This window comes from Oculina patagonica, chromosome 11 (genome assembly GCF_052425735.1).
Source record: "Oculina patagonica isolate OP01 chromosome 11, crgOcupat, whole genome shotgun sequence".
Lineage (NCBI taxonomy): Eukaryota > Metazoa > Cnidaria > Anthozoa > Scleractinia > Oculinidae > Oculina > Oculina patagonica.
In genome coordinates this window covers 23,868,604-23,896,368 of record NC_135768.1, presented here as the reverse complement: position 1 = coordinate 23,896,368, position 27,765 = coordinate 23,868,604, and the positions used below count along the sequence as shown (strand labels likewise).

At 38.3% G+C, this 27,765-nt stretch overlaps 6 protein-coding genes and 1 long non-coding RNA gene across 7 annotated transcripts; 4 read left to right on the top strand and 3 right to left on the bottom strand.

Moving 5' to 3' along the window:
• Window positions 1-406: 406 nt before the first annotated feature.
• Window positions 407-5,048, top strand: LOC144629786 (uncharacterized). The gene is made up of 2 exons (XM_078487994.1): window positions 407-507; window positions 4,462-5,048. Exon 2 carries the CDS (start codon window positions 4,500-4,502, stop codon window positions 5,046-5,048), a length of 549 nt encoding a protein of 182 aa, XP_078344120.1. The 5' UTR covers window positions 407-507; window positions 4,462-4,499.
• Window positions 5,049-8,630: 3,582 nt separating this feature from the next.
• LOC144631005 (melanocyte-stimulating hormone receptor-like) lies at window positions 8,631-9,696 on the bottom strand. Its single transcript, XM_078489368.1, has one exon. The coding sequence runs from the start codon at window positions 9,538-9,540 to the stop codon at window positions 8,656-8,658; it is 885 nt and encodes a 294-aa protein (XP_078345494.1). The 5' UTR covers window positions 9,541-9,696; the 3' UTR covers window positions 8,631-8,655.
• A 4,773-nt stretch (window positions 9,697-14,469) lies between these two features.
• LOC144629785 (melanocortin receptor 4-like) lies at window positions 14,470-15,432 on the bottom strand. Its single transcript, XM_078487993.1, has one exon. The coding sequence runs from the start codon at window positions 15,364-15,366 to the stop codon at window positions 14,470-14,472; it is 897 nt and encodes a 298-aa protein (XP_078344119.1). The 5' UTR covers window positions 15,367-15,432.
• A 1,675-nt stretch (window positions 15,433-17,107) lies between these two features.
• On the top strand, window positions 17,108-18,264 carry LOC144629885 (melanocortin receptor 4-like). The gene has a single exon (XM_078488129.1). It carries the CDS (start codon window positions 17,419-17,421, stop codon window positions 18,262-18,264), a length of 846 nt encoding a protein of 281 aa, XP_078344255.1. The 5' UTR covers window positions 17,108-17,418.
• Window positions 18,265-21,131: 2,867 nt separating this feature from the next.
• On the bottom strand, window positions 21,132-21,912 carry LOC144629824 (melanocyte-stimulating hormone receptor-like). Its single transcript, XM_078488039.1, has one exon. It carries the CDS (start codon window positions 21,888-21,890, stop codon window positions 21,195-21,197), a length of 696 nt encoding a protein of 231 aa, XP_078344165.1. The 5' UTR covers window positions 21,891-21,912; the 3' UTR covers window positions 21,132-21,194.
• Window positions 21,913-23,140: 1,228 nt separating this feature from the next.
• LOC144629783 (uncharacterized) lies at window positions 23,141-23,824 on the top strand. The gene has a single exon (XM_078487992.1). The coding sequence runs from the start codon at window positions 23,141-23,143 to the stop codon at window positions 23,822-23,824; it is 684 nt and encodes a 227-aa protein (XP_078344118.1).
• Window positions 23,825-23,874: 50 nt separating this feature from the next.
• Window positions 23,875-24,554, top strand: LOC144629531 (uncharacterized). The gene is made up of 2 exons (XR_013566391.1): window positions 23,875-24,064; window positions 24,190-24,554. It is a non-coding gene; the product is annotated as an uncharacterized LOC144629531 (long non-coding RNA).
• The last annotated feature ends 3,211 nt before the right edge of the window (window positions 24,555-27,765 follow it).

The window sequence follows — 27,765 nt, the reverse complement described above, 5'->3', positions numbered from 1 at the left end:
ATTAAATCAACTTGAAGTTGATAATCAACCAGTCCATGCCTGCAAGCTTAGCACAACAGTCTGCTTACTTGTTTGCATGTCTGTCTGTCTGTCTGTCTGTCTGACTCTGAAACAACATGTGCCACAAAGAAGTGAAATCACATGACCTTAGGTAGGTCTATGTTGTGTAATAATAGTCTAGAACTGTAATAATACTGATTATTTAAAAGCTTAAAAAACTTTCAAGCTCACTTATAAAATTGTTTTAAACTGTCTTTTGTCGTTTAGCATGCTATTTACAGTGTGTTTTTCCGTGCGACTTTTTTGATCCTTCGTTCATGGGAAACAAGTCCAGTCCTCGGTTTCGCTTTCCTGCTTTTCTAATTGTCGCGAGCAGACTCGGGACCAGTGTTCCAATGGCTGATTTTGTTCGTTCATCCGTGGTTCGCTTTCGTCCGTTCAAGCGTGATTTTAGTTGGGTTAGGATCATTGCACGCAATTCATTTATTCCATGTTTCGCCTCCGAAGGTAAGAAAAACTTAATGAAGTCATTTTAAATAGCTAGAAGAGTAATCATGGTGCAATGAAATGCCCGAATGAAGTCAGTTTTGTGTCCAATTTGAAAAACAAAATGGACGCTATTTCGAACATACATGTAAGCTTACGTATAAATCATCATCAGTTGTTGTTATGTTTAACCCTAGAATTGCCAGAGTTTTCGCACAAAATCATCGCTTGCATGTTCCCTTTGGAAAACACTAGCGAACCTTAGCAGAATCTGAAAGCAGCTGAAAGGGGTTGTCCTAAAACCCGGAATGCCGGAAATCCGGATAAGAAAGCCCGGAATCCTAAAACCCGGAATGACCTTTTTTGTGTACGCCTTTTTCAAGATAAATACGTGGAAATATGTTATATTTTTGGGAAATTGGAAGTTTGTTTCGAGTTGCCAATTACGTTGCGAGTTAGCAAATCAAATTGTCAATTTCGATACAAAGTTCCCAACTTCGGCCCGACTGAACTTCGCAATTTAGCTAGTAGGAAGAAACAAAACATGTTGTTTCAAAGTCATGGCGATATTATCAAGGCAAGTTGCGGCGGGAATATTCCAGCGATTCTTGTGGCTCAAGTTGCAAGATACTTATTTGAACAAATAATCGACGTCAATAAAAACCTTACATTGTTTTTAACTTGTGCAGATTAAAACCTTCAGTAGTTATGTTATCAAAAAGGGCTTTGCTACGCTTAACCGTTGGGAAAAAGCCATAAAAATAAAAATATAAAAGGTTCAAAAACTTTAAATTAATGTTCAGCTTTGTTCAGCGAGCCGTAAACATGTTGGCGTGACAAATTAAGTCTTCCCTGTCGCCTCGCTTCGTCTTCGATTAAAATCAACTTTACGTAAAGATGGGTAAACCATGCATCCAGTTTCATCCGGCTTACAAACGCAAAAGACTTGAAAATTAAGATTATACCTCGCACAAAGCGTAAAAAATATATTTTTGTACAAAAAAGAAAAAATTGACCAAATTTAAGCCTGCACAAAATTTATTTATCGGCAAATTATTGCGTGATCGCTGGTGCGAAACGTTGTCTGACACTTCAACTTAATTATTGCTTCCATCATCAAGCGACGAATATCGACAGCGTTTGATACCCATTTTTGAAAGGACGTGTTCATGCTTAGATGCAATAGACGGTATATGAATGTAATGCTTCTATCTCACCTCAGTCAGAACATTGATCATTGTGCGTTTTCGTCAAACAAATATTTGTGCAACTTGAGCCGCAAGAATCGCTGGAATATTCCCGCCGCAACTTGTTTCTTTTAAAATTATCGAGTTCAGATATCGCCATGACTTAGAAACAACATGTTTTGTTTCTTTCAACTAGCTAAGTTGCGAAGTTCAGTAAGGCCGAAGTTGGGAACTTTGTATCGCAACGTAATTGGCAACTCATAACAAACTTCCAATTTCCCAAAATTATAACATATTTCCACGTATTTATCTTGAAAAAGTCGTATACAAAAAAGGTCACTCCGGGTTTTAGGATTCCGGGCTTTCTTATCCGGATTTTCGGTATTCCGGTTTTCTGGGTTTCCGGCATTCCGGGTTTTAGGACAACCCACTGAAAGTGTCTTCTTTATGCACCTATCAATGTAAATCCTGCGAGGGGGGGGGGGGCGGGGAGTGCGGGCAAAGGCACGGGATTTGACAACAAGAACGATCCCCTCTGTCGGGCATTTGACTGCGAGTCGCATCCCGGGGGTTGGGACATTTGACTTTGACCGGGAAGCGCCTGGATCCAATCTTCAGACGCGGTTACCAAGTTCTTCCTTCTCGTGGCTTTGGAAATCATATGCTTCATTGCAAGGTACGTTTCTAAGTTTTTCATCGGCATTTATCTGCCACTTTTAACGCCATTTAGTCATAAAATAGCGATTTTAAGAATATTTTTACTTTCAAGTACATATTGGAGTAGAAATCCTGAGGGAAATCTAAGACGTCCGTGACCTTTTATTGTTTTCAATATGAATACCGAAACGGGTCACTGACCTTTATATTACAGATGAATGAACACATTTATTTATTTATAAAGTTATGTAGGAAGTACTTGTTGGTTTGTTTTAGAATTCTGCCCCTGTGTGGGTCTTCTTAGATACATTGGAACAAAATATTTTTCCCACCCACGGGAATTTGACTGCAATTTTTAATTTTCTGTCAAATCCCCACCCCTGGCCCGCACTCCCCCCCCCCCCCCCGCGGGATTCACATTGATAGGTGCATTATTTGACACATTGACAGGCTTGAAATTAGGCTTAAATCAACTTAATATTCAAGGCAGAACAATCAGGCTTATAATTATGCATCCATTAAAAACCAGTTTAGTACCGCTTCTTCTAACTGAAGTTATGCATATTTTGCAAATATAACTAAAGGATCATACAGTCGGCCTCCTTATGAAACACTAGATTTTTAGTGGGAAGGGGGATTCCCCAAGCTAACTGTAAGCAAACTGAAGTAGAACAAACCAAAAGCAGATTAAAGTGCAACTACATGTAACTGCAACCAAAGTCCCTGGAGGACTTCTAAGCTTATTTGGAAACACTCAGTGTGTCGAGATGCCCCATGATTGTCACGTGATTACTTTATTGTTACACAATGGGCTTCCCTGTTGTGTGACATTCGGGTTGGCGATCTCATTAAATGAATCAGTTCTAATGTCCACAATCTCCTGAGTCTTTACAAGCCTTGAGTACGCAAATCATTACACTCAGGCAAACTGTAAATAAACGTAATCAAGTTACGCTGTCATACTTGAAAACCTCGTCCTGACTTTTTCAAGTTTTAGGCCACTACAGTCCTATCTGTCCGTATAGCCAAACCATCTTTTAACAAATTTTTGTGAAATGTACAGTATGTTTCAGTAGGACCAATCTACTATGAGTGGATTTCTAATTCATACCAACACCTTCATTGCATTTTCAATAGGCCTTATCACGGTTTTCGACGCCATCTTGACGAGTAGGCAAAGCCGGTAGAAATTACAGTGTTTGTATTGGAATCCAACAGCAAATATCTTTTACAAAACTTGAATTCTGGACAACTTATGAATTATAAAGTTAAGATACTAGGCAAAAGTTTTTGTTTGCCGAGTTTGAAGGATGTAGCTGGGCTAGAAAGTTTTCAGTTACGTTTTTAATTTCCCCATACATTTGTCTGTATTTTTTTCCGCATGATTGACGCTGTTCGCGAGAAAAATTATAGACAAATGTATGGGAAATTAAAAACATAACTGAACGCTTTCTAGCCCAGCTACATCCTTCAAACTTGGCAAAAAAAAAACATTTACCTAGTATCTTAACTTTACAATTCATACAGTAAGTTGCCCAGAATTCAATTTTTGTAAAAGATATTTGCCGTCGGTTTCCCATATAAACACTATAATTCCTACCCGCTTTGCCTACTCGTCAAATGGCGTCAAAAACCGTGATAAGGCCTATTGGCACTAACTCATGGGACGTGTACTGTGCCTTTAAGGTTGGGAGACTGGGAGTACACAATCATGAATTCCAATGTCCTGCCACTTAACATTGGTTTACTGGAAATATCTTGTTCGCATTTTAAGCAATTCAAAACACACTATGCTTGTTTATTAAGCCTATGTTTTGGGGTGTTTTGTTAATTCTTTGGTGATTTTTGGGTATGTTTCAAAAGAAAAAGCTTTTCTTAAAGGATTTGAAAAAAGTAATTAAGAGAAATAGGAAATATTGAAGATTTAAAATGTAGTTTTGAAATTAGAATTATTCTAATATTAAAAAATAGTAGAAGGTACTTAATTTGAGTGCCCCCCTTTCTTTGCACACCAAATTGTTTGGCTGCCTTTCCTCCAAATCCCACTAGCACCCTGGTAAATTATTTCCATTATGTTCTAAATCTAATAAATCTTTTCACATTAACAATATTGTTTGCTTTCTTTTTTAAGGTCTAAGATGTCACTGTGTGTGTAGAGTTGATAATAATATGGAAGACAAAATAGTATCTGCAGATGAGAAAACATTCAAATGCGATGAGTGTGGGAAGATTTTTAGTTTGGCAGGGAATCTAAGACGACACGAAAAATTGCATACAGAAGAGAAGCCTTTTAAATGCAAGCAATGTGGTAAGCATTTTTATCGAAATGCAGATATGATGCTTCATGTGAAATCACACACTGGAGAGAAACCTTATGAATGCAAGCAATGTGGCAAGTGTTTTAATCGAACAGGACATCTAAAACAGCATGAAAGATTACACACTGGTGAAAAGCCTTTTAAATGCAAGTATTGTGACAGGTATTTTAGATCTTCAGGTAATCTATCACGACATGAGAAATTGCATACAAGCGAGAAGCCTTTTAAATGCAAGCATTGTGGCAAGAGTTTTTATCGGAAAGGATATGTGAGGCAACATGTGCGATTACATACTGGAGAGAAGCCCTTTGAATGCAAGCATTGTGGCAAGCGTTTTTGTCAGTCAGGAAATCTAAAGCAGCATGCAAGATCACTTGTAAAATTCATTAACTATTCATGAGGGTGCAAACCAATCCCAGCACTGTATTCAGATCACATGTACACAACTATAAACCCCAATACAAATCAAACAATAGAATTAACTTTTGATACAGACTCCTGCTCAGCTAATTAGTATTCATTAACTTTTGATACAGATCTCTACTGATTCGCATAACAAAACATTGCATTCAATTTATTGTTTTCATTTCACAAGTAGAATAAAATATTCGCGTCCGATCTGTATGACCGTTTACAATGGCTCGCCTATCGGCTCGCCATTGTAAACGCCCATACAGATCTCCCGCTCATATTTTATCTACTACATACTGGAGAGAAACCTTTTAAATGCAAGTATTGTGACAAGTGTTTTAATCAAGCAGGACATTTAGCACAACATGCCAGATCACACACAGGAGAGAAGCCTTTTGAATGTAACCAGTGTGGCAAGTGCTTTAGTCGTGCAGAAAATTTAAGGTATCATTCCAGAACACATGTAGACACAGATGAGAGGCTTTTTCACTGTGTCCAGTGTGGCAAGTTTTTCAGCCGTGCAGCAACTCTAAAGAGACATGAACGAATACACAATGACACGCAGCCAAGAGCATGCAAAAAAGATGGAAGTTGCTTCAGTATCTCTGATTTCTTGAGTGACATTAAAGTCAAACAGGAGCCTTTTTAATGCATTCCCTGTGGCAAGTGCTTTAATTCGTAGAACACAAAAACTGCAGAGCACATCATTACAACTCCGGTAATACAATTGTATATTAAAATTAATTGGTATTCATCCTTCCAATCTCGGGTGACCCTATTCTATGGAATGGTGGAATGATGGAATGTCACTAGCTGGTTTGCTTGTGGTTAGTTCGGAGGTGGGGGGGGGGGGGGTAAAGGGGGGCATGCGCACTCGACACAAGATCCTCGGCCCCCTTTTCTGAGTTTTCTGGATCCGCCCCTGGTCGGTATTTTTCATGTGCTCGTAATTATTGGTTCGACTGTTCGAAAATGACAGAGTACACATATCAATTAAAATGGTTCACAACAAACGAGACTTAATTACATAATTACTCAATGAAATTAAAAATCTCTTTAATTTTAGTGCAATTTTTACTGGGTGTCGAAAGTAATTCGCGTTTGCTTTGGGCTGGCATTACCACGCCTAGTGATTGGGTTAAAAAAGTTTTGCACCACTTTCTCGACCAATCAGAAGTGAAACCAAAACCAATCGTAGTTGGACCAGCGATCTACCATCAACTACCTCCAATATTCTTACTAATTTACGCGCGTACTTTATTTTGCGAAAATTCGAGAGCCGAATTTCGGGAGTATTACAATTAATTTTCGCAATTGCAGGGAAAAAATAGAGCAAAAGTGTATTAAATATCGCGATTTTGTTAGTGTTGTATGGATCAGTTGACAAAGACTAAGAAACTACTGGAAATATACAAAGTTCTGCAAACAGAAATTTTGGTGACTGTACTAAAGAGGTTTTGGCCGTTTTAAAAGCTGAAGAAAACAGTAATCAGAGGAAGGAGTGCTAGTCGCAAACAAGACTGAAAGATATTTTCAAGGGTAGATAGTTGCAGTTCCAAACATTTAAAACTTTTATTGTTTTGATTTAAAAAATGATATTAATTTTCGCGTGTTTAAATTTCGCGCAATGCTTTTTTCGCGCGTATTAAATTTCGCGATTATTTCGGAATCTAGAAAATTAATACGCGCGAAAATGCGAAAATGAGTGAGATAAGGGATCATGCCGACCATTTGATCGGGAGGTGGGGGGGGGGGGGGAGGGGTTTGGGTGGTCATAAACCAACTTTGGTCAACATTCGTGGGCAATAGTGCACTGTTACCCTCTGACGTCATAGATTTTGCAATGTTGCTTGCTCAGAAACCTGGCGCGAAACAGTTTTATTGTGAGATGTCGTGTGACCTGGAGGTGGCCAATAAAGTGCAGTTAACGCGCGAAATGAGTAAAACTATCTCACGATATTTGCCACGATATTTGGAGTGTGAAAAGAAAACTTTGCATAATATGTAAATTTCTTATTTGACCCTTTAATGTGTAGAATCACTGCATGCACATTTTACTCGTCATTTGTATTTTGACTCACCCTTGGGTCGTCGCAAAGTGCGAGGCAGTGAGGCATGCGATCCATTCCGGTTAGCCTACATAGCACTTCGGTTAGCCTACGTAAATGGCACTCCGGTTAGCCTAAAAAAGCACTCTGGTAAGCCTACATTTAGCTTAGGTAGCTTGCGCTTAGCCTTTTTATTTGGAGTAGGGGTTTCTGCCTCGCATGCCTCACATGCCTTCGCCAAAATACTGCAAGACTCGCAACAATATACGATACAGACTAAAATGTCTAATAAGGCGTATTTATCTCCTAATAAAGAATAGAAAATATTTTCCGTATTTCTATAGAACTATAGAAACGCAACTGGAAGTTTGGAAAACGAAAAATAAAAATAAAAAAACCGGGAGACTCATCACGTTCCACGGCCGCTTTCCCATGTTTTTTTTTTTCTAACTTTCACGAGTGTTCATATAGCTCAATACATAAAAAGAATGAAAATTTTTGTTTCTAGCCAACCATCGCCTAGTACACCTGTCCATTTCACTTCTGATCGGCAAATGCTTACTGGCTATTTTTACATACCTAATTAACTATAAAAGACATATTGTAAAAGTTCAGTAAACGAACTTTTAAATAAAAGGGCATTGTTTATTGTTGGCAATGCAAATAAAATGCACTTTAGTAAACGGACCTACGCTGCTTGCCTTATTAATTGATAGGCGTTTGTAAGAGTGAGATTATTATGACGACAGCGACTCCTGCAATAATAATGAAAAAAGTTCCCAAAATAATGAACAGCTGCATTTTTTATAATCAAAATGTACCCCAAAATAAACAAGGAGATTTCAAAACCTGAGACATCAAAATTAAAGTTGTTAAAAGAGGTAGAGTGAAAATAAGTATCTGAGCAAATAAGTGCAGTAATTGCATGCGATAAAAAACCCCTAACGGACAGAAAATGATCTTGTGGTCATTTAACTCCGTTGGCGGTCATGTGTTGCCGATAAATAAACTTGAAAAATCAAGCTAATAACATGTTTGAAACAGCGTACTATTAAAGCTTCAAACTACAAATATTTGTAGTTTTGAACCACATCCATATATTAAGATTGAACACCCAGACATAACACACAATGATTTGCATTTTTTTATTAATTCCCCTAGTTTTGAGTTGAAATGTGAAAAATTTAATACACAATTAACGTTCGAAAAAACGAGCGACGATTATGTGTTGTCCGTTCCACATTAAAAATAAGTGATTTAAAACATTGACTAAACCTCAATCGAGGAGATTTTTCCTTTGCATGAAAATTGAATTTCTTTTGGAGTAATGAATTGTGCTCGCCCAAGCTTTGTTATAGCTATCGAGTAAGAATTAGCATTATTTTTGACTATCAAATAAGATGTACTAAAATAATATCTGACTTTGCCTAAAGCCTGATTTAACAGAGGCATGTTAAAGGCTGTTTTCGTTTAGTCCCTCGGTTTTCTTAGGGTTAAGTTCAGTCAGAGCATGCACGAAAAACACCTTAAAGGAGGAGACGCGACGTTCTAATGTTGTTCTGTTTGTGAATAGAAGGTCTCCCTTATCGTCTTAACGATTGCTCTACGAAGCTCTCGAAGGCGCCAACAATACAGAATGGGATTGATGGCTGAGTTCATAAATACTGCCGTGTGAGCAAAGTCCCACTGCGTTACCCAGTTCATGTAGGAAATCCCGTGGAGCGTCGATAGAATATACATTGGAAAATAACAAATAATTAGGAAGATATAAAACAGAAACGTGTTTATTGCACTTCTTTTCAATCGCGCCATGTGATGTCCCTCATTGGCGCTACCCTGGACTGTTTGTTGCTGAATGTGAATTTGTGATTGATGATGACGAACGATTAGATAAATTTTGATGTAAGAAAATGTTGAAATTATAAGGCAAATGACTGTAGTAACCGCTGTGATAAGATGACATTCACGCTTTTTCCAAAGGTAAAAACCTGACGATAGGACCTTCGTAAACCAAATTGCAACTATAGTATATCTGACACGCGATGCAGTGACCATAGTAGCGTATCTGAGGTGATACAGTAGCGCTATCAAGCGATCCACACTGATGGCTGTTATTGTATCCAGAGAAACCCCGCATACGAAAAAAGCCATCATACCAGCGAGAAGTTTAAGAACATGAATATTTGTCAGTGTATTGGCGATGTAAAGTGGTTGAACTATCAAACCAACAAGAAGGTCTGAAACAGCAAGGCTGTAGAGAAATGTCATTGATGGCGAATGAATAGCAGGAGTTCTTCTGACGGCGGCAAGGACCAAAGCGTTTCCCAGAATCGATATCAGCATTAACGGAGCATTAAGAGCACTATTTATGATGACAATAGTTCTATCACTCGCGTCAACTGTTTCGTTTTTGTTTTCGCCGGTGAAGTTCATTATAACAAGATTCAGTCAAATAAGCGACTTCTGTGAACTGCTTGAGGTGGAGAAACGATGCTTTTTAAAACAAATATATGCACTTGGCTAAAATTGACTGTTAATTGGCAGCCTTTTCTGTGTAATTTACTTGCCGAATTTATGCGACCAGCAGTTCACAACACGTTTCATAAAAACAGTTTCCTCCAATGCTGTTATATGTTGTGTAGATCAACTGAAGGGGTATCATTAGCATCTAGAACTAATGCTTTTTATAATACGCCCCGAAGGATGACATTTTAACGGCTCTATGCATGAATTTAAATTTGTTTAAATTCGCAGGTGGCTTTGTTGCATGACAATGCAAGCAAATTGTAACTGCAAAGTTTATTGACTTTTCATCGAGACTTCTCTGGTGAGCTTATATTTGGAAAATATCGTGATTTAGTTAAAAGGCGAAAAATATTATTTTATAACTTTACCAATGAAACTTTAGTATCACATGAATAGAAGTATGACCTGTGAAATATCTAGCAAATTATCTTTCATTCAACCATATGGTTATTTCAAAACAATTGCTAATTGCAAACCGGTTCAAATTAAAAATATTCCGTCACAAATTTATTTTAATTTTTCATTTTGAGATTAATTTTCCTGGTTTATTTAGTTTGCTCTCGCAGAAATGGCCCATATAAACTATTATCACATCTTTGTGAATAGATAGCATGATTCTTTGAAATTCACAATTCGCATTTAAATAATACATCTTTATGATTATACATTATTAAAAGCTGAAGAGCTTTGATTGCGTTGGAAACCAAACATAACTTCAAATGAATTTAGTTTATTTTAAACCACAAGCAGAAGAAAGAAAGTAAAAAAACACACAAAGACACAAACGTTATCTAGAGTGCCATTTATGCAAAAAGTTTTGTTTGTCCGTGACGACGTTTGAAAGCACCATTTAATTACAATTCAGTCCCGTTTTCATGTTGTATTTATTCATTCATTCATATTTTAAGTGAGTTCAACAGCATCCACAACATTGCAAATATCCGTTCTAACTTCAGCAACAATTTGTCGTGTATTTGCACTTTATACGTAATTTCCATCTCCACTTTTGAAAGCAATTAGCTAGACAGCTCTATCTGAATGAATTTTTGAAGGAGCATTTAAAAAAAAATAAAATTTTGTGTGCCTTTTTATGAACAGCGGGTGATTTTAAGGCTTCATTTACATTGTATCGATAGAGGTTGGTTCCCAGACCGTTTAACACTGTACCATTTTTAAATTTTAAATTTATTCAGATAGAGCTGTCTAGCTAATTGCTTTCAAAAGTGTAGATGGAAATTACGTTTGAAATGCAAAAACACGGCAGATTGTTTCTAGAATTTGGAACCAGCTGCCATCAGCCGAAAAAATGCACCTAACATATCATTTTTTATTAAACTTTTAAATACAATAAACTTTGGTGGCTGCAAATGCAGTACTTGCATTTAATGATAATTAATTTTACAGACATTTTATACCTTAAATTGTTTTTAATATTGTAATTTTTCTATATTTTAACAGGTATTTTAAAGATCTTTTTAATATGTACTTTTTTAAATCTTTTTAATATTAATTCATTTATTTTTATTACCTAAATTATCTAACACTTTTATTCTGAGCCTCTGGCTCGGAGATTGGGTAACCATTCCCCGTCTATTTGACGTAAAATAAATTACATAACCTTACCTTACCTTACTTTAACTTCACCTTACCATTTTTATTTGTTCACACTGTACTGGTCCAGTACCGCTGAAAAAGGCAATAAAACACCTTTTTACCGTTTTACTCATTCGCAGAATAGTCGAACAAGCCGTACGCGTGCAATCATGTTTGTCTTGTGCTCAGAAGAAATAAGAGGAACCCGAAAACAAATTTAAAAATAGGTCCACACTGCGTACATGTGTAACGTAACAGAGTAAACATGTAGTTACAGAACATCATTTTCTCAACGAGGAAATTCAGGAAAAAGTTTTGGAGTGCCGTTCTACTGTTTTCCAGTATCGCTTAGGGACTTTCAAAGAGGTACTTGTGTCAACTAACACACGGTTAAATCTTTTCGGATTTTCTAGCTAAATATTGAAATATTGAAAGTGGCATAAACTTTTAGGAATCAAAATCTCATTACCCGAATTTACAGGCTGGTGTGACCTTTCTTTAAAACCGTAGCTGGCGTTTTCCCGTACCCAAAACAACATTTTTACCTTTCCGAAAACGACAGGTGTGAAATTTCACATATTACGAAGATTCAAGGTGACATTTCACTAAAGAAAATCTGAGAGGATAACAGGCCTTCCGAACAGAAATTCACCGAAATGATCCAGTTGGGTGCCCCTCGAATAACATAAACCAAGATTTTCTTGTCATAAATTACCAAACATCCGTTTATACAGGGACGAGATTAAACGTTTAGTTGAACATTAGAAATGTTGAAAATACGACAAAATTAAATAAACGAGGAAAGATCCTCTCCTTGCTATCAACGTCCCCAACAACATTCAAATACGCTTCTTCATTTCAGTAATATTGAATCCCATTCATTTGCATTAACCGTGGGAGTGCCTATTTTGCCATTTACAGCGTTATTACTAATAGTTTTATGTTAATAAAATAGAAACTACGCACTTCGTTAAAATACATAACTTTTTATTTTGGTCTTGCGATATATTCATGGGAATTAAGCACCCACCAGCCTCGTCCCCAGGCCATACCGCGCTATGCGAGTGAGTGGAGTCGGCATATCACAATGGCAACTATGAACAAGAATTTCTCCCGTCTCTTGGCGCCTTTTTTGATGAAAATATTATCTGGGAACTGACATGGTAAGCATATTGCATATGATGTCAAGTTCACAAAAAAACTATTTCAGCTGTTTTAAACAATAAAGTATGTTTACATCAAGCTTCGTATCTATTCCTAGCTTAGTCCTTGAAGATGCAAAGTGGAGTAGGGGAGATTCCGGTCGACCTGCAAGGGCGCACAAAGTACACGTGGCGTTTAACGTTCATGAAAGGGATGTCGAGCGAGTAGAAAATGCCTTCAGTGACTTTGAAGTGAGAAGATCAGGAGCATGAACGGTGTAAATTCTGTCGATGATGTCCTTGTTGTTGTAAAGGAGAGTGATACAAATTTCTATACAAATTTGAGCTGCCAAGTGTAAAATAGTTACATAAATCGAAAGATACTTTTATTTAAAATATTGTTTAGTAGCTCATTTAACAAATTGCAAACAGTTACTGTTATCAGCAGACGCAATTATTAAAAAAATATTTTTAGGGTTAGGGTTAGGGTTTTATATTAGATACCAAGCAAAAGGGTCCAAGAATGCATAAGATATTGATAAGGCCGCCTTAGATCGTTAAATAATGTCAATCTTCGGAAGCTTTGGACTAGGATTGAGTTGTTGAGATTTATTATTAAGATTAATATTAATCCGATTAATATTAATCTTACATAAGATTAATATTAATCCTAATGGATTAAGGCACGGCTCAAACCTCAGTAATAGATTATAATAATCTATTACTGGATTATAATAATCCATTACTGGATTATAATAATCTATTACTGGATTATAATAATCATTAGGATTAATATTAATCCGATTAATATTAATCCGAGTTGTCCTGATAAGAGAAGAATAAAGCCTTTTGATTGATTGTGCCAAGCGAAGTGGCTAAAGGTCTTTAATGAATCCAAATAGAGTACATTGTATATCTAGAAGATACTCTGGATAATGTTTGTATAGTAACAATAGTAACAATATAAATATAACATTAACTAACAGTAACAAACGACTTTTAAACTGAAATGTAGCCATTCTAAACATTTTGATACCAGTCCATTAGGAACAGTTTTTTGTTTCCTTACAATCATAATCTTGTCAATGCTTAGTGGCCGAAGGGAATTTGGTATATTATAGAGTCTCACAAGTCTGAAGTTCACAAGAGAGAAGTTGAATCTGTTAAGCAGCTGAGTTGACACATCACAACTCGGTATCGTCACCTACAGTAGGCGAATTGCAGCGTCTGTTTCCCAGAAAACAAACCACTACACAGCTTTCTAATTTTCTGATAAGTAGCTTTAGTCATATGTTTTGCTACTGATACTTCGAATAAATAGTTACAACTTCACTTACCTTGGATAAAACTGCGAAAAATATTCGAAATAAGCGAAGGCAAAGGAACAAAGAAAGCACACACGAAAGCACAGTTGAAAGCACTGATGGATTATCAGCTTTGAGCCTTTTATCTTTTCACCGCTGTTGTTGTTGTGTTAGCGAGAAGCAAAAATACTCATCATACAAGTTTCGGGAACTTTCCACGAACGACCACCATTCTATCTCCGTTCACCAACAGAGAAATCGATCGATAGAAACAGCTCCCATCGCCAGTTACAGTTAGTGGAACATATTCTTCAAGCTCTTTAGATGGTACAATTTGCTGCGCATAAAAATCGATATTTAATTTTTCTACCTTAAATTAAAAATCTCCAATAACTTCACGAGTTTGCTGGCAGACATGGATGAAAGAATCCCAGCCTAATTCTGACGCGTTTTTAAGTTCTTCAAGAAGTTGACTGAAGTTCAATCGTTGGACAGGCTCCGCCATATTGGATTTGCCGTTTATTGCCAGGCGTCCTAGGCGAACTTTCCCGACAAGCTTGGCGGGTGACGTCACATCCAAACTCGCCGGGGACGACTGGGGACGAGGCTGAGCACCCACTAGGATGTCAAGAAAATTAACGAAATCAAAAAGACAGAGCGCGCTTGCTTTATCATATTTACATGTATTTAATATTTTTTGACTTAAACAACGAAGGGGTGTCAGAATTTTAAAAGGATCGAAGATGATTTTGTATAACTAAAGTAAATGTTTTGTAGTTAAATTTCAAAACTCTAAGTTATTGCGAGCTTTCCGCTGTTTGTTTACATAACATGTGCCTTGCTGTCTTAACAACTGCTGTTCGGAGCTCGCGAAGACGCCAGCAATACAAAAACGGATTTATAGACGAGTTCATATATGACACAGTCTCTGCTAAGATCCACATGTTCGTCCAGCTATCAATTGAAATAGCCGCAATTGACATGGAAATAAAGAACGGTGTATAGCATAGAATCATTACTATGTAATATATAAAGGTGTGTATGGCAGTTTTCTTCGATCGCAGCATATGCAGATAATTTTCAGCATTGCTTTCCACAGCCTGTTGTTGCGAGTGAATTTCTAACGTATGGTGACGAACAATTCGATAGATTTGTATATAGCAAAAATTAGAAATTAAAATACAAATAACAATACCAGTAGCCATGGCAAAACAAAAAGCACGTATGTTCCAAAAAGTTAAAAACGATAACAGGAAGCTAACGGTCCAAAGAGTTGCTGATGTATATATGGCACGATGGGTAGTCATCAAATTCGGATATCGCATGTGATAATGAAGAGCCAAGAACCGATCCACACTTATGGCAGTTATTGTAAAAAGCGAAGCACCACACACAGAAAGGGTTGTGATATTTCTTATATTGTAAAGCGAATCATTAGTCAGTTCATTAGCGATATAAACCGGCTGTACGACAAACCCGGCTAGAAAGTCTGAGAAAGCCAAACTGCAGAGGAAGATTGTGGACGGTGAACGGAGAGAAGGAGTTCTCACTATGGCAGCTAGCACCAGAGTGTTACCAATAATGGATATGAGCATCAATGGTGCATTCAGCACACAGTTTATGATGACAATAGTTTCAAGACGAGAATTCTTGTCCCCGTCACCTACATAACCAGTTGCTGATTCGTTTACCATCTTCCATCGACGATCCTTATGCGTTTGAATGTCGTAACAGGATGTCGTAGGGTGTTTGGCCAAATACTAATGCGACTTTTAAATGTTTGTGAGTTCAACGGACCTACTTAAGAAGCAATTGACATAGTATAACAGATGTTTCCACCTGTCACTCGTTGGTTAACGCTGCCTGTATTTTCAAACCAATAAGAGCGGAGAGTTCTTAAGCAGAATGCATGCTGACTGTAAAATGGTTTAACCAGTTGGAATCAAAGAAATACATCCATTAAACCGTCTTTTAAATTGAATGAAATGCTTGTCAAACCCGAGTCTCAAAGAAGGCTTTTATTCCCGCCGCACCCTAGCCAACAATGTTTATTTTTTGACAGCCGACGAAAAGTCGGCTAGTGTGCGGCGGGCTTATTAAGTCTCCGCCTATTGTTTCCAGTTGTCACGACAGGTTTTATGGCATTTCCTCTGCATATTCACCTGCGGCATTTTATTCAGTTATCGTTAATGTTAATCACCCGACAAGCATCTTCTGGGGAGACTGGTAATGAGAACCAGACTCCACTCGTCCAATTTGCCGCCAATTTTGACCATGAAGTGTTCATGACGTGTTTTACCGGTAACTATTAATTTTTGAGAAGCAGAATGGTTAGGGAAAATATTGCATAATATCCGTTTCAAGGCAAAAACATATCAGTAATTATTATTCCACTATTGCGCCATTTTACCATATTAGGGCAAAAGAACGCGCAAAATATGCCACGTTATTACACGGTAGAACGGGGTAAAGATACGGGCGGACAAACTTACGGAATACTGGGCCAAACAAAGTGGAAAAATTAGTGGAATAATAAATCCCTTATTCGATGGTTTAACGTATAATATGCGCGGACATTTTGCTCATTGCTCGCATTTTTCCTCGCCCCTACGGGGCTCAGAAAAACACTACGCAACTCGCAAAATATCCGCGCATATTATATGTTAAACCATCGAATAAGGTGTATATATTCATCTCCAGTTAATGCAAAACCTCGACCAAGTACAAGAGCGTACAACGCTCAAGATTAATTTATCATAATGTATTGTTCAATTCACGGTACTTTTTTGTCCGATCACCGATAAATGAATTAATTGACGTTCAATTTAACTGTTTAAAAGCAGCTCCATATAACGTCACTTCAACAAAATAAATGGCAACAATTTGAAATTTACTACGCATAGTTTTGTGGAATAGCATAGTGGAATTTTTATGGTTAAACACTCTGGAATAACCTGGAATGGTTCTGACTGAAAGTTTCTTTAAGGCATCGGTCACTGCCGTTCGTTCCGGTTGGCTAACGTATTACCTTATTGTTACTTATTTTCGCGGGCACTTAATTTCGCGAAAATGGAACAGGAATATTTCGCGAGACTTAATTTTCGCGATTCGGTCAAAAATACGTAATTAGCATAAAAAATACAATAGAAATCGTTTAGAATTAATTTTCGCGGGTCTTTAATTTCGCGATTTTTTGAAAATCGCGAAAATCGCGAAAATTAAGTCCCGCGGAAATAAGTAACAATAAGGTACCATCTTTAGACATGCTAATCATTCACAGAGGAGGCAGGTCGACCCTTGAATCTTTTGCTTTTCATGCATTATAGCTATCTCACGTTTGATTTCCACAAATAACCTATTCCTTGAATTCAAACACCGGTCGCCGTGCCCGATGTTGTAATAGAGACCTTACGCAGTGACCTTGGCGACGTCGTCATTGCTTAAGGTCTGTAATGTCAACATACAGTGGGATGAAAGAAAGCACTGGGATAATCCGCTAATGTTTTTTGCTTGTTAATCAGTGTGTTAATAAATATGCAGCTGTATTTGACGTTCGAAACTTATGTCGCTTACTACTCATAATAGTCTCTTTGTGTCACGAGGAAGCAATCAGTTAATTCGCAGCAGACCGGCTAATTAAAATTTCGAATGCGAAATTTTAATCTTTCGATCTAGCATTCGTCAAGATATTTGACCAAACAATTCACGACACTGCGTAATAATTTCAAACCGTAACACGAGTCAATATGGGCAGAGATACTCTTCCTGAAGTTATTGTCATCGTAAACTGTGTGCTGAATGTACCACTAATGCTCATATCCATTATTGGTAACACTCTGGTGCTAGCCGCCATATTGAGAACACCTTCACTTCGCTCACCGTCCATAACCTTGCTCTGTAGTTTGGCTGTGTCAGACCTACTTGTTGGAATTGTCGTACAACCGGTTTACGTTGCAAATCTACGGATGGAAAATGGCTCTTTGTTCCAGGTGCTCACCATAATGGTCTTTTCTGTGTGTGGTGCTTCGCTTTTTGCAATAACAGCCATAAGTGTGGATCGGTTTTTGGCTCTTCATTATCACATGCGATATCCCAATTTGATGACAACTCATCGTGCGCTGTATGCATCAGCAACGCTTTGGTTCATTTGCTTCCTGTTATCACTTATTTCTATTTGGAGCATGAGCTTTTATTTTATTTTTATAGCTGTTATCATTGTCATATGCATTTTCATTTCAACTGTTTGTTACGTTAAAATTTTTCGGATTGTTCGTCTGCATCAAATACAAATTCACTCGCAGCAACAGGCTGTGGAAAGTAATCGGGACATGATGCAATCAAAGAAAACTGCCATTAACACCTTTATATATTACATCGTGATGATTCTGTGTTATACCCCAGCATTTATTGGCATAACAATTTCACTTATTTCCCCCAATCGCTGGTCAAGTGCGTGGATCTTGGCAGAGACTTTAGCATTTATGAACTCGTCCATCAATCCATTTTTGTATTGCTGGCGCTTTCGCGAGCTTCGGACAGCAGTTGTAAAGACAGCAAAGCAGATGTTATGTAAAACAACTGAGGAAAACTAATAAGATATGGTTAACATGTCGATCCCCCGATTAAAAATCTAACATTTCAGTCTTCGCAGTTGGTGTGGTACCCCTCCCCCCCCCCCCCCCCATGAAGACAATCACTAAATTTGAGTGAACTTGCTTCAATTCTAGCTGATAACTCTTACTGACAGTAATTATTTCATGTAGTTTTGCTTTAAAAACAGGTTACCATGGAAACCAAAAGGGTTACTGTTTTTTCTCACCACTGAGTGATGCTTTTTGTAATATTATTTATTTTATACTCTTGGCAAAGTTAATTTTCTTTACTGTTTTGAATTATTTATAGTATTGACGTCAACAGATCTTTCTGTCTTGTGAAATGAGATGAGATTTTTATATTTACAATTAGTAACAAAGCATATGTCTTACGTACTAAACGATTAAATTAGTTATGTAATAGCCCATGTTTGTAAGGTCGATGTTCTTTGATCTTCCGCATAACAACAAAGCTACACTAAATTAAATTTAGTCTGACAAGCTTATGAATACGAAATGAATTTAAATTGGTAGTTACTTAAAGGGTTTTAGAGGAGAAACTGAAAATAATATTAAACAAGGTATTACAATTTTACTATCACTGTTTGGTAAGAGTTGCCAAATATTCAAACAAAACTCTACAAATGATGCAACTGTTGAATGCAACGTTTGAAGCAGATTTTGAACCATTTCATTTAAAACTTGACACGATAACCGAGTTTTGCATGCTCTTTCTAGTAATGATATCTGTTTAATAACAGATTGAAATTAAGAATAATGTCAGCAAAGATCGCCTTTAGATCGACGGCAGGCCTAGTTGCCATTAACGCGGGGTACTCTTGTGTGAGTCGGGTCGCGGTTAGCAGGTTTTGATTTAACTTATTTTCAGCGTAACCATTTTCAGCCCTCTTTGATTCCTTTTTAAACTATTATCCCGTTTCACATAAATTGTCCTGTAAAACCCCTTTTAACCACAGGTTTACCATGTGTCAAATAATGAAGCTTTTTGATATCAAAAAGGACTATATATTTACAGCATGATACTCAATGAGGTATTGTAACCTAACGTAACTCAATAAGTTTCTGATTAAAGGAAGTACACCGGATACAAAAATTGGCTGATGGATTTGAAGGAAATATTTCGAAAATTGATAATTATGACAAATATGGCAACCGGAAAAATCTATTTGGCAAAGCAAAAATGGGGTGGTACTTTCGCAATACTTTAGTAATTGTGTGTGTGTGAGTGTGTGTGTGTGGGGGGGGGGGGAGGGGGGGGTTAGCATAGCTAGTATTACTACGGAATGAATATCATTTTGGTTAGTCTCCCTAACACTCAGACAATATTTATTTACACAGTTTATATGGTGAAAAGCTTTACATTAAGACATGGCATAAGCATGACATACCCTCCTGTCTGTCGGTTGGCGCAATTTAAATTGGTCGTAGACTTTACTTAGTGCTACTGACCTACTTATCTGAAAAGCCAAAAACGTCTTCATTGCATTTGAAAACGACAATGCAGAGTTCTTTAATAATACAAGTTTGTTAAATGCAGGATAGGCATTGCTTTAAATTAACTCATTTAACGAGAGTCGACGTCCTAATTAATCCCTCTGCACCCAAAACAAGTCGGTTGCTTTCGGACTAAAGCAAGTTAAAACTTGGCCGCCTTGTACGTTTAAATTATACAACCCTAGATTTTTACAAAATTGCTTGTCATTGTCAATTTTAAGCTAATTGCTAACGTATCGGCACCATTTCTGCAAAGCCAAAATTTTATTTCTGGTTGTCATATCAAATTTTGACATTTTTGCCTCATATCTCTTAGCCAACCATTTATCCGTTATCTTTACTGTTAATCAACAACTTCTTGAGAGACCTGGGACTGAGAACAAGCCTCCTCTCGTGAACTTAAACTCCTTGTACAACATTTGCATATTGTAAATGGATCATGCATGTGAGCTACAGTTGATGAATTCCAAAAGGAAGAGATCTTTTTATCATCCAGTTTAGAATTAGCATTGCAAAGTTTCCAGAGTTAAATTGAATTGCATTCGTATATATCGAAGGCATCGGTGAACGAGCAATAAAATAGTATTGCAGCTGGATTTCCCTTCATTAAATCATAAACCGATTTACTGAGCACACCTTGGTACGTCTTCATCTTGGTGTTGATGGTCATCATGGCGTTATCCCAGAGCCTCATCGCCAAGTGAGCCATTGTTGTTGTTGCTTTGCCGACCCTGTAACCTCTTGTTCAGCTCACTGCCCAGAGATGTGCCCCGAGTGTGAAGTCACCAATGGTTATGTTTGGAGCGCGGTTGCCGTCTTAACTCCTGATGTTGGTTTTCTTGAGACTGATTGTTAGGCCAGATTCACTGCATGCAAATGCAAGGCAGTTGAAGAGTCTCTGGAGGGCTTCCACGGTGTGGGGCAGTCAGAGTGGTGTCATCTGCGAAAAGGATATCCTTGATGGGTACCTGTTGCACCTTGCTATTAATTACGTAAACGTGCGAGGTTAAAGAGACTACCGTCGCTTGTGGTGTGGAGAAATGAGCCATCCTCTTACTTGTTGAAAGCGTAGGACAGCAGTAAGAAAAAAAAAGATGCCGAAGGGTGTCAGAGCAAGTACACAGTCCTGCTTCACTCTGCTCTTGATTGGGATTGGGTCCTAGGATGAGCCATCGTACTAGACGGTCTCCTGCATGTCTTCAAGAAAAGACATTGGGGGATACCTAATCTTCTGCGGGGGAGGGGGGTATACCATACCAACTTCAAGGAAATGCTAGATTTTTAATCGAATGATCGGCATGTTAACCATATCTTATTGGTTTTCCTCAATTATTTTTACATAACATCTGCCTTGCTGTCTTTACAACTGCCGTTCGGAGCTCGCGAAGGCGCCAGCAATACAAAACTGGATTGATTTACGAGTTCATAAATAACACAGTGTGTGTTAAGATCCATGCTTTCGACCAGCGATTGGGGGAAATGACTGCAATTGATACGCCAACAAATGCCGGGGTATAACACAGAATCATCACGATGTAATATATAAAAGTGTTTATGGCAGTTTTCTTCGATCGCATCATGTCCTGATTAATTTCAGCATAATTTTCCGAAGCCTGTTGTTGCGAGTGAATCTGTATCTGGTGCACACGAACAATACGAAAGATTCTAATGTAACAAACAGTTGAAATGAAAATGCATATGACAATGTTAAAAGCTATAAAAACGAAATACAAACTCATGTTCCAAATTGAAATGAGTGATAACAGGAAGCAAATAAACCAAAGAGTTGCTGATGCATACAGAGCACGATGAGTTGTCATCAAATTGGGATATCGCATGTGATAATGAAGAGCCAAGAACCGATCCACACTTATGGCTGTTATTGCAAAAAGCGAAGCACCACATATAGAAAAGGCCATTATGTATAGTGCCTGGTATAGAGAACCATTTTCTGTTTGTAGATATGCAACGTAAACCGGTTGCACGATAATTCCAACGAGAAGGTCTGACAGAGCCAAACTGCAGAGCAAAAGTATAGATGGCGAGCGAAGCGATGGAGTTCTCAATATGGCGGCTAGCACCAGAGTGTTACCAATAATGGATATGAGCATCAATGGGACATTCAGCACACAGCTTACGACGACAATAAGTTCAGGAAAAGAATGGTTGCCCATATTGGCTAAATACTTAGTATCTTTCCGCAGCCTCTCGTGTTAAGTTTTGAAATTATAACGCAGTGCTGTGAACATGTGTGAACGTATGATGAAATTTCTTGACAAATGGTAGCTTGAAAAAATGAAAGTTCGCATTCGAAATTTAAATTAGACTGCTGTCAATGAAAGTGCTACAAAGTGCTACTTTGTGGCACAAAGAAGTTTATATAAGTAGTAAGAGACAAACGTTTTTAAGTTTTTGAACAGCTGCATATTCATTACGAAGCAAAAACATTAGTGCTTTGTTTTTCATCCCAGTGAATTTTGACGTTACAAGTAATTGAATTTAAGGGATCTGTTATTTGTGGAAATTAAACGTGAGATAGCTATAATGCACGAAAACAAAAAAGTACAATACAATACAATACTTTAATTTGACACTCCCCTTACGGGGCTTTTCAGTGACAATAAATTACAATAGAAATAACAATTTTAAAATTATAAAAACTACAATGATAAACATTACAATGATAAAAAATTACAATGATAAAAATTTGGATAAAATGAATTACTCCTAATTAATCTATGTTAAAAACTCCTGCATTAATTTTGATTTTAAATGAAATTTAAAAGATGAAATAGTTTTAAGAGTTTTTAAGTTCGATGTGAGATTATTCCAGATGTTCACTGTTCTATAATGAAATGTTCTTTGACCAGAGGCAGATTTAAAAAGGGGAATATTTAAAAGCTGGCAGTTCCGGGTCGCACGTTTGGTGATTTTGTTGCGGGTGGTGAACTGATCGCTAAGATAGCGAGGCGCGCATCCAGTCATACATTTAAAGGCTAACACAGCGTCACGAAGGTAGAGGTGTTGTTTAATAGGAAGCCAGCGTAGATCTTTCAATGCTGGCGTGATGTGGTCGAATTTCCTCGTACCTGTGATGATGCGGGCGGCAAAGTTCTGGACCAATTGCAACTTGCAGATGTTTTTTCCCGAGCTGTTGGACCACACGGATGAGCAATAGAATAGTTTACTAAATACTAACGCATTAATTATTGTTACAAGCGTATCACGCTTAAACACATGCTTTACACGACTAATTTGAGCTAAACTAGAAATACACGATGAAACTGTTTTCGAAATATGGTCGTCGAAAGTAATATTCGGGTCAAGCGTAGTCGTGGATGCTGATACCTACCGCACTAAGATGTCTACCCTGATCGAGACCGGACCGTACCAGCGCCTGAACAAAGACCCGACAGACCGTTTGACCCGGAAGCTGTCTGAAAAGCTGCTTACCCTGAAAAGAAACGGAGATCTACCAGAGGCCGTTTACAACAAGATCAGACCTCGACACAAACAGCCGCCAAGAATCTACGGTTTACCAAAAATCCACAAGGACGATATACCTTTAAGACCTATTGTATCATGTGTTAACACCTTTGCATATGATTTATCCGCCTGCTTAGCTAACATCTTGTCTCCTTTAACAGGTAACTCGGATTTCACGGTGACTAATTCAGCCCACTTCGTATCCACCATCAGCAGTGAGACGATCCTAGACCACGAGATCATGGTGTCCTTCGACGTACCGTCGCTGTTTACCAACGTTCCTATCGACGGCGCTGTACAAGCCGCGCTACGGAAACTAGAGAACGACCCCAGCCTTGCTGACCGCACAACGCTAACACCTGCTCAGATCGCTGACCTTCTGACGTTCGTATTGAGATCCACATACTTTCAGTATAACGGATCAATCTACGAACAACGAGAAGGCGCAGCCATGGGAAGCCCGGTTTCCGCTGTTATTGCTTACCTCTACACGGAGAGCTTTGAGGAGCAGGCTATAACTTCATCATCCTACAAGCCTAAGATATGGAACGCTACGTAGACGACACTTTCACCATCTTGGATCGCGAAAATGTCGATAGCTTCTTACAACATCTTAACATCTAGCAGCCTTCCATCCGTTTCACCATGGAAACAGAGAGTGACAGCAAACTCGCCTTCCTTGACACCGCAGTTTCGAGAGAACCAGACGGCCGCCTCACCACCAGCGTATACAGGAAGCCTACGCACACTGATCAATACTTAGCGTATGATTCACATCACCTTCAATCAGTAAAACGCGGTATTGTTAAGTGTCTTTACGAGCGTGCTAAACGCCTCGTAACAAAACCATCTGTTATCTCCAAGAAGAAAAAACATCTGTCATCTGTTTTTGTATCTAATGGTTATCCTTTTTCTTTCTTGCAGAAGATCACCAAGACCAGAAAATCGAGCATCAATGCTGAACCCGCGACCGAGTTTAAATCCACTGCGGTTTTGCCCTACGTCAAAGGTCTTTCCGAACAACTTCGCCGCTGCCTACAACAACAAGGCGTGCGGGCTGTTTTCAAGTCGGAAACCACACTACGATCACACCTAGTACGGCCGAAAGACGCTGTTGATTCCACTAAGCAAGATGGCGTTGCTTACAGGATTCCCTGTGAATGTGGCAAAGTTTACATCGGTGAGACGGGAAGACCTATGCAAGACAGAATCAAAGAGCACGACCGGGACATCCGACTCGCCCGTACCCAGACCTCCGCCGTTGCAGAACACACCAACAACACCGGACACTACCCACTTTGGAATGAGGTAAAGTTTATTGATCGCGACCCACACTGGTACAAACGCAGGGTCAAAGAGGCAATTCACATAATAATTCACCATAATAATATCAACAGGGATAATGGAATTGAAATTCCTGAAGCATGGATGCCCACGATCAAAAAACACAACAACAGGAGAACTGTGCGACAGCGGACCGCTGAGGGAACAACAGGACACAGAAACAGCGAGGATCGAAATGCACCAATCACAGCTGTTGAAAACCAACCAATCACAGCGCAGCGGCGTGCTTTATAAGTTCACGCACAACCAGTCGACCTTATCGCCTGATGAAGACTAGCAGTGTGCAGTCGAAACGTCGCGATCTCCATCACACGTGACTACGTCGTGAGACAAACGAAAAATACTTTATTATTGTACTCTACCACGATGAATAACCACAACATTTTTTACGATATACACCCATCTTGTTTGTTAGTCGTGAATATAAATAGGAATCTGAGCTAACATTATCATTCAGTTTAACATTGTCAAGACAGTTTGTTGGTGTCAACATCTCATGTAGCACTGTTAGCATAACAAAGCATAATGCTCAATTTCGGGGGGGAGGGGGTATAAAAGTACTATTAGCTGTATGTTTTAGTTCTATAAATCCAAAATACCCCATACTTCCATCAGACTAGATGTAATGTGTACCCGTTAAATTGCGAGTGTAACGAATTGAAGATAGGTCGTCGGCTCGTTCAAATCATGCAAATTACAACATGTAAAAGCAAGATGGCGTCAAGTGGTTACTGCTGGAACACAGCTCGGCTGTCGACCTTAAGCTTTTTAGCCATCTACTGCGCGTGTTACCTCTGATTTTTTTGTTGTTCCATTAGAATAAAATATTCTCTTTGTGATTTCAATTAATATTAATAGCATAATTGGAAGAAGTTGGCTTAATTTTGACATATTTTCGCAAAATTGTTAGCACTGCTAAGAGCCTAATATGCTACTCTTTTGAGCTCAATCGACAGAAGCTAGCTACCGGTGATAATAGTAGCTACTTCATGCTTTGAAATTAAAAACTAAATGTGTAAGCAAGGACCAGTCTAACATAGACTGCTTTCAGTCTGTTTTTCTCTCGGAATTTAGTAAGGGAGTGCGAGGCTCGGCGAGGGTTTAAGACGCGCGAGGAAGGATTCGGGCAAGACAAGAGTGCGCGCGCAATCAGATCACGCAATCAAGGAAAACAGAATGCGGACTCTTCTATATTTTTTTGAGGACATGAGCTTCCTGTCAATCAAATTGGTTCTCGCGGGAGTAACCTTGGTAACCGACTTTAGAAGAAATCATGGCAGACGTGAGATTCTCCTTGGGCGATGGAAATTTCGACATGTGCTTCCAGCGTTCACTGGAGTCGGAAGCTTCTTCAATTGCTGCCGACTGCGGCTTTCAATTTACTTTCACGAAACAGAATGGCTGACGGCGTTCCGCTTGTGTAATGCAACAAATACTCGAATACGGTCCAAGATTTTCGTTTCGGAGTTGCTTTCGCCTTCAAGGCTATTTTATTTGTTTTACAATAATGTCTTACTTATTACATTTATAGAGAAATTATATTCTTTGGTTGCGCGCGCGAATGGCGTAACGGAGTGTACGTCTTTTGCGTCAACACAGCTTTTTTATTTTACAAAATCCTTTCAAAAGAGCGCCTGAATTCTTTCAATATAAGCACGCACCACTTGAGATCTTCTTATTGATTTCGTCGTAAGGCTGTACTCTCTTAATCGTGAAATTTATCTTTTATGGCGAGAGCATTCGTAAGCTCTGCGCTTTGAAATCCTTGATTTGATCCAGACGACGATGCTTGTAGCTGCTTGTCGATGACCGCATGATCAAGACAGAGGCAAATTCGTCTTCGTGTATTTTCACAACTGGAAGATTGCAGTTTTTCCAAAACCAGTGGGCAGGTTGGTTAGCCGTTATGCCATACTATAACGCAACAGAGCAGGGCTGATTTAACGGCAAAGGACTAAAACTTCAATGCCAATAATTCGAAAGGCACTGGACTTCTTCTTCAGGGTCTTACAAATAATGACGTTACAATTTAAACGAAGGGTTAGCGTGCAATCTGATGCTATAAAAACGATGAATAATACGATGAAATGGAAAAGTGAACGTTGAAATAATGTAAGAAAGAAAAAACATTAAAAAAGAATATTTGAAATAAAAATAGGACATTTTATTATATAAACATCAATGAAATACTAGGAAATCTTTCGGGCAAAAAAAACATATCTTCATACGTGAGAATAACATTTTATCATGGTTATCTTCACATGTGTTTTATCGATTTCGAAACGTTTTCTGAAAACCTTGGGCAATCTTCGGCAATTTTCGGAAATCTTTGGAAATCTTCGGAAAAGTTCGGAAAAGGTTCGGAAACATTCGTTCGACCTTCGGACAACATTTTGAAAATCTTCGGAAATCTTCGGTAAGCTAGGACGTTACAAATCTTCGGAAAATCGTCAAAAACATCGTAATTAATAGGCCTATATAATAAACAGAATAATACATGGTTGCTTGGAGATATGAAATTTATCTTCTCGTGTTCAAATCGATATCTCACTCGTTCGCTGCGCCCACTCGTTCGCGATATCGATTTGCACAGTCGAAGATAAATTCATATAGGGGTATCGAATGGTCTTTGCGAGCATTTGCGAGCATGCGAGCGCAGCGTTTTTCTTTGCGAGTATTAGCATTGACAAAAAAGATACCTCCACTAAAAACCGAGCATGCGAGCAGTTATAAAAATATGCGAGCACGAGAAAACGAGCACCCACTAAAATTTTGCGAGCATTTCTAGCAGAAGCCTAATTTTGCTAGCACTACAAAATTTTGATAGACCTTTCATGACAGGCTCATATCTCCGCGCAACCATGTATTATCCTCTATTTAGTATAATTTCCAGAGGTAAATTCAAGAATGGGACATTCTGATTGGTCGAAAAGCTTGGTTTATGACTTTATATTCACCTTACCAAACGTGGGCTATTTCAGAACTTAATTTAATCGGTTAGTGCGTTAGACATATGCTCTGTAAATGTAAAAGTCACATTTTATTTCACACTGAAGAGAGCCACGTCTGTTGCCTTCACAAAGGGCTTCGCTGCTTGTCATGGTAACCGTTTTAAAACGAAGTCACAAGAAACAATTACCGTCGGTGAGTGTTATC

Bases quoted from the DNA above. Each gene is read 5' to 3' on its own strand.
- LOC144629786 (XM_078487994.1), top strand. From the start codon at position 4,500: ATGGAAGACAAAATAGTATCTGCAGATGAGAAAACATTCAAATGCGAT.
- LOC144631005 (XM_078489368.1), bottom strand. From the start codon at position 9,540: ATGAACTTCACCGGCGAAAACAAAAACGAAACAGTTGACGCGAGTGAT.
- LOC144629785 (XM_078487993.1), bottom strand. From the start codon at position 15,366: ATGGTAAACGAATCAGCAACTGGTTATGTAGGTGACGGGGACAAGAAT.
- LOC144629885 (XM_078488129.1), top strand. From the start codon at position 17,419: ATGGGCAGAGATACTCTTCCTGAAGTTATTGTCATCGTAAACTGTGTG.
- LOC144629824 (XM_078488039.1), bottom strand. From the start codon at position 21,890: ATGCTCATATCCATTATTGGTAACACTCTGGTGCTAGCCGCCATATTG.
- LOC144629783 (XM_078487992.1), top strand. From the start codon at position 23,141: ATGTCTACCCTGATCGAGACCGGACCGTACCAGCGCCTGAACAAAGAC.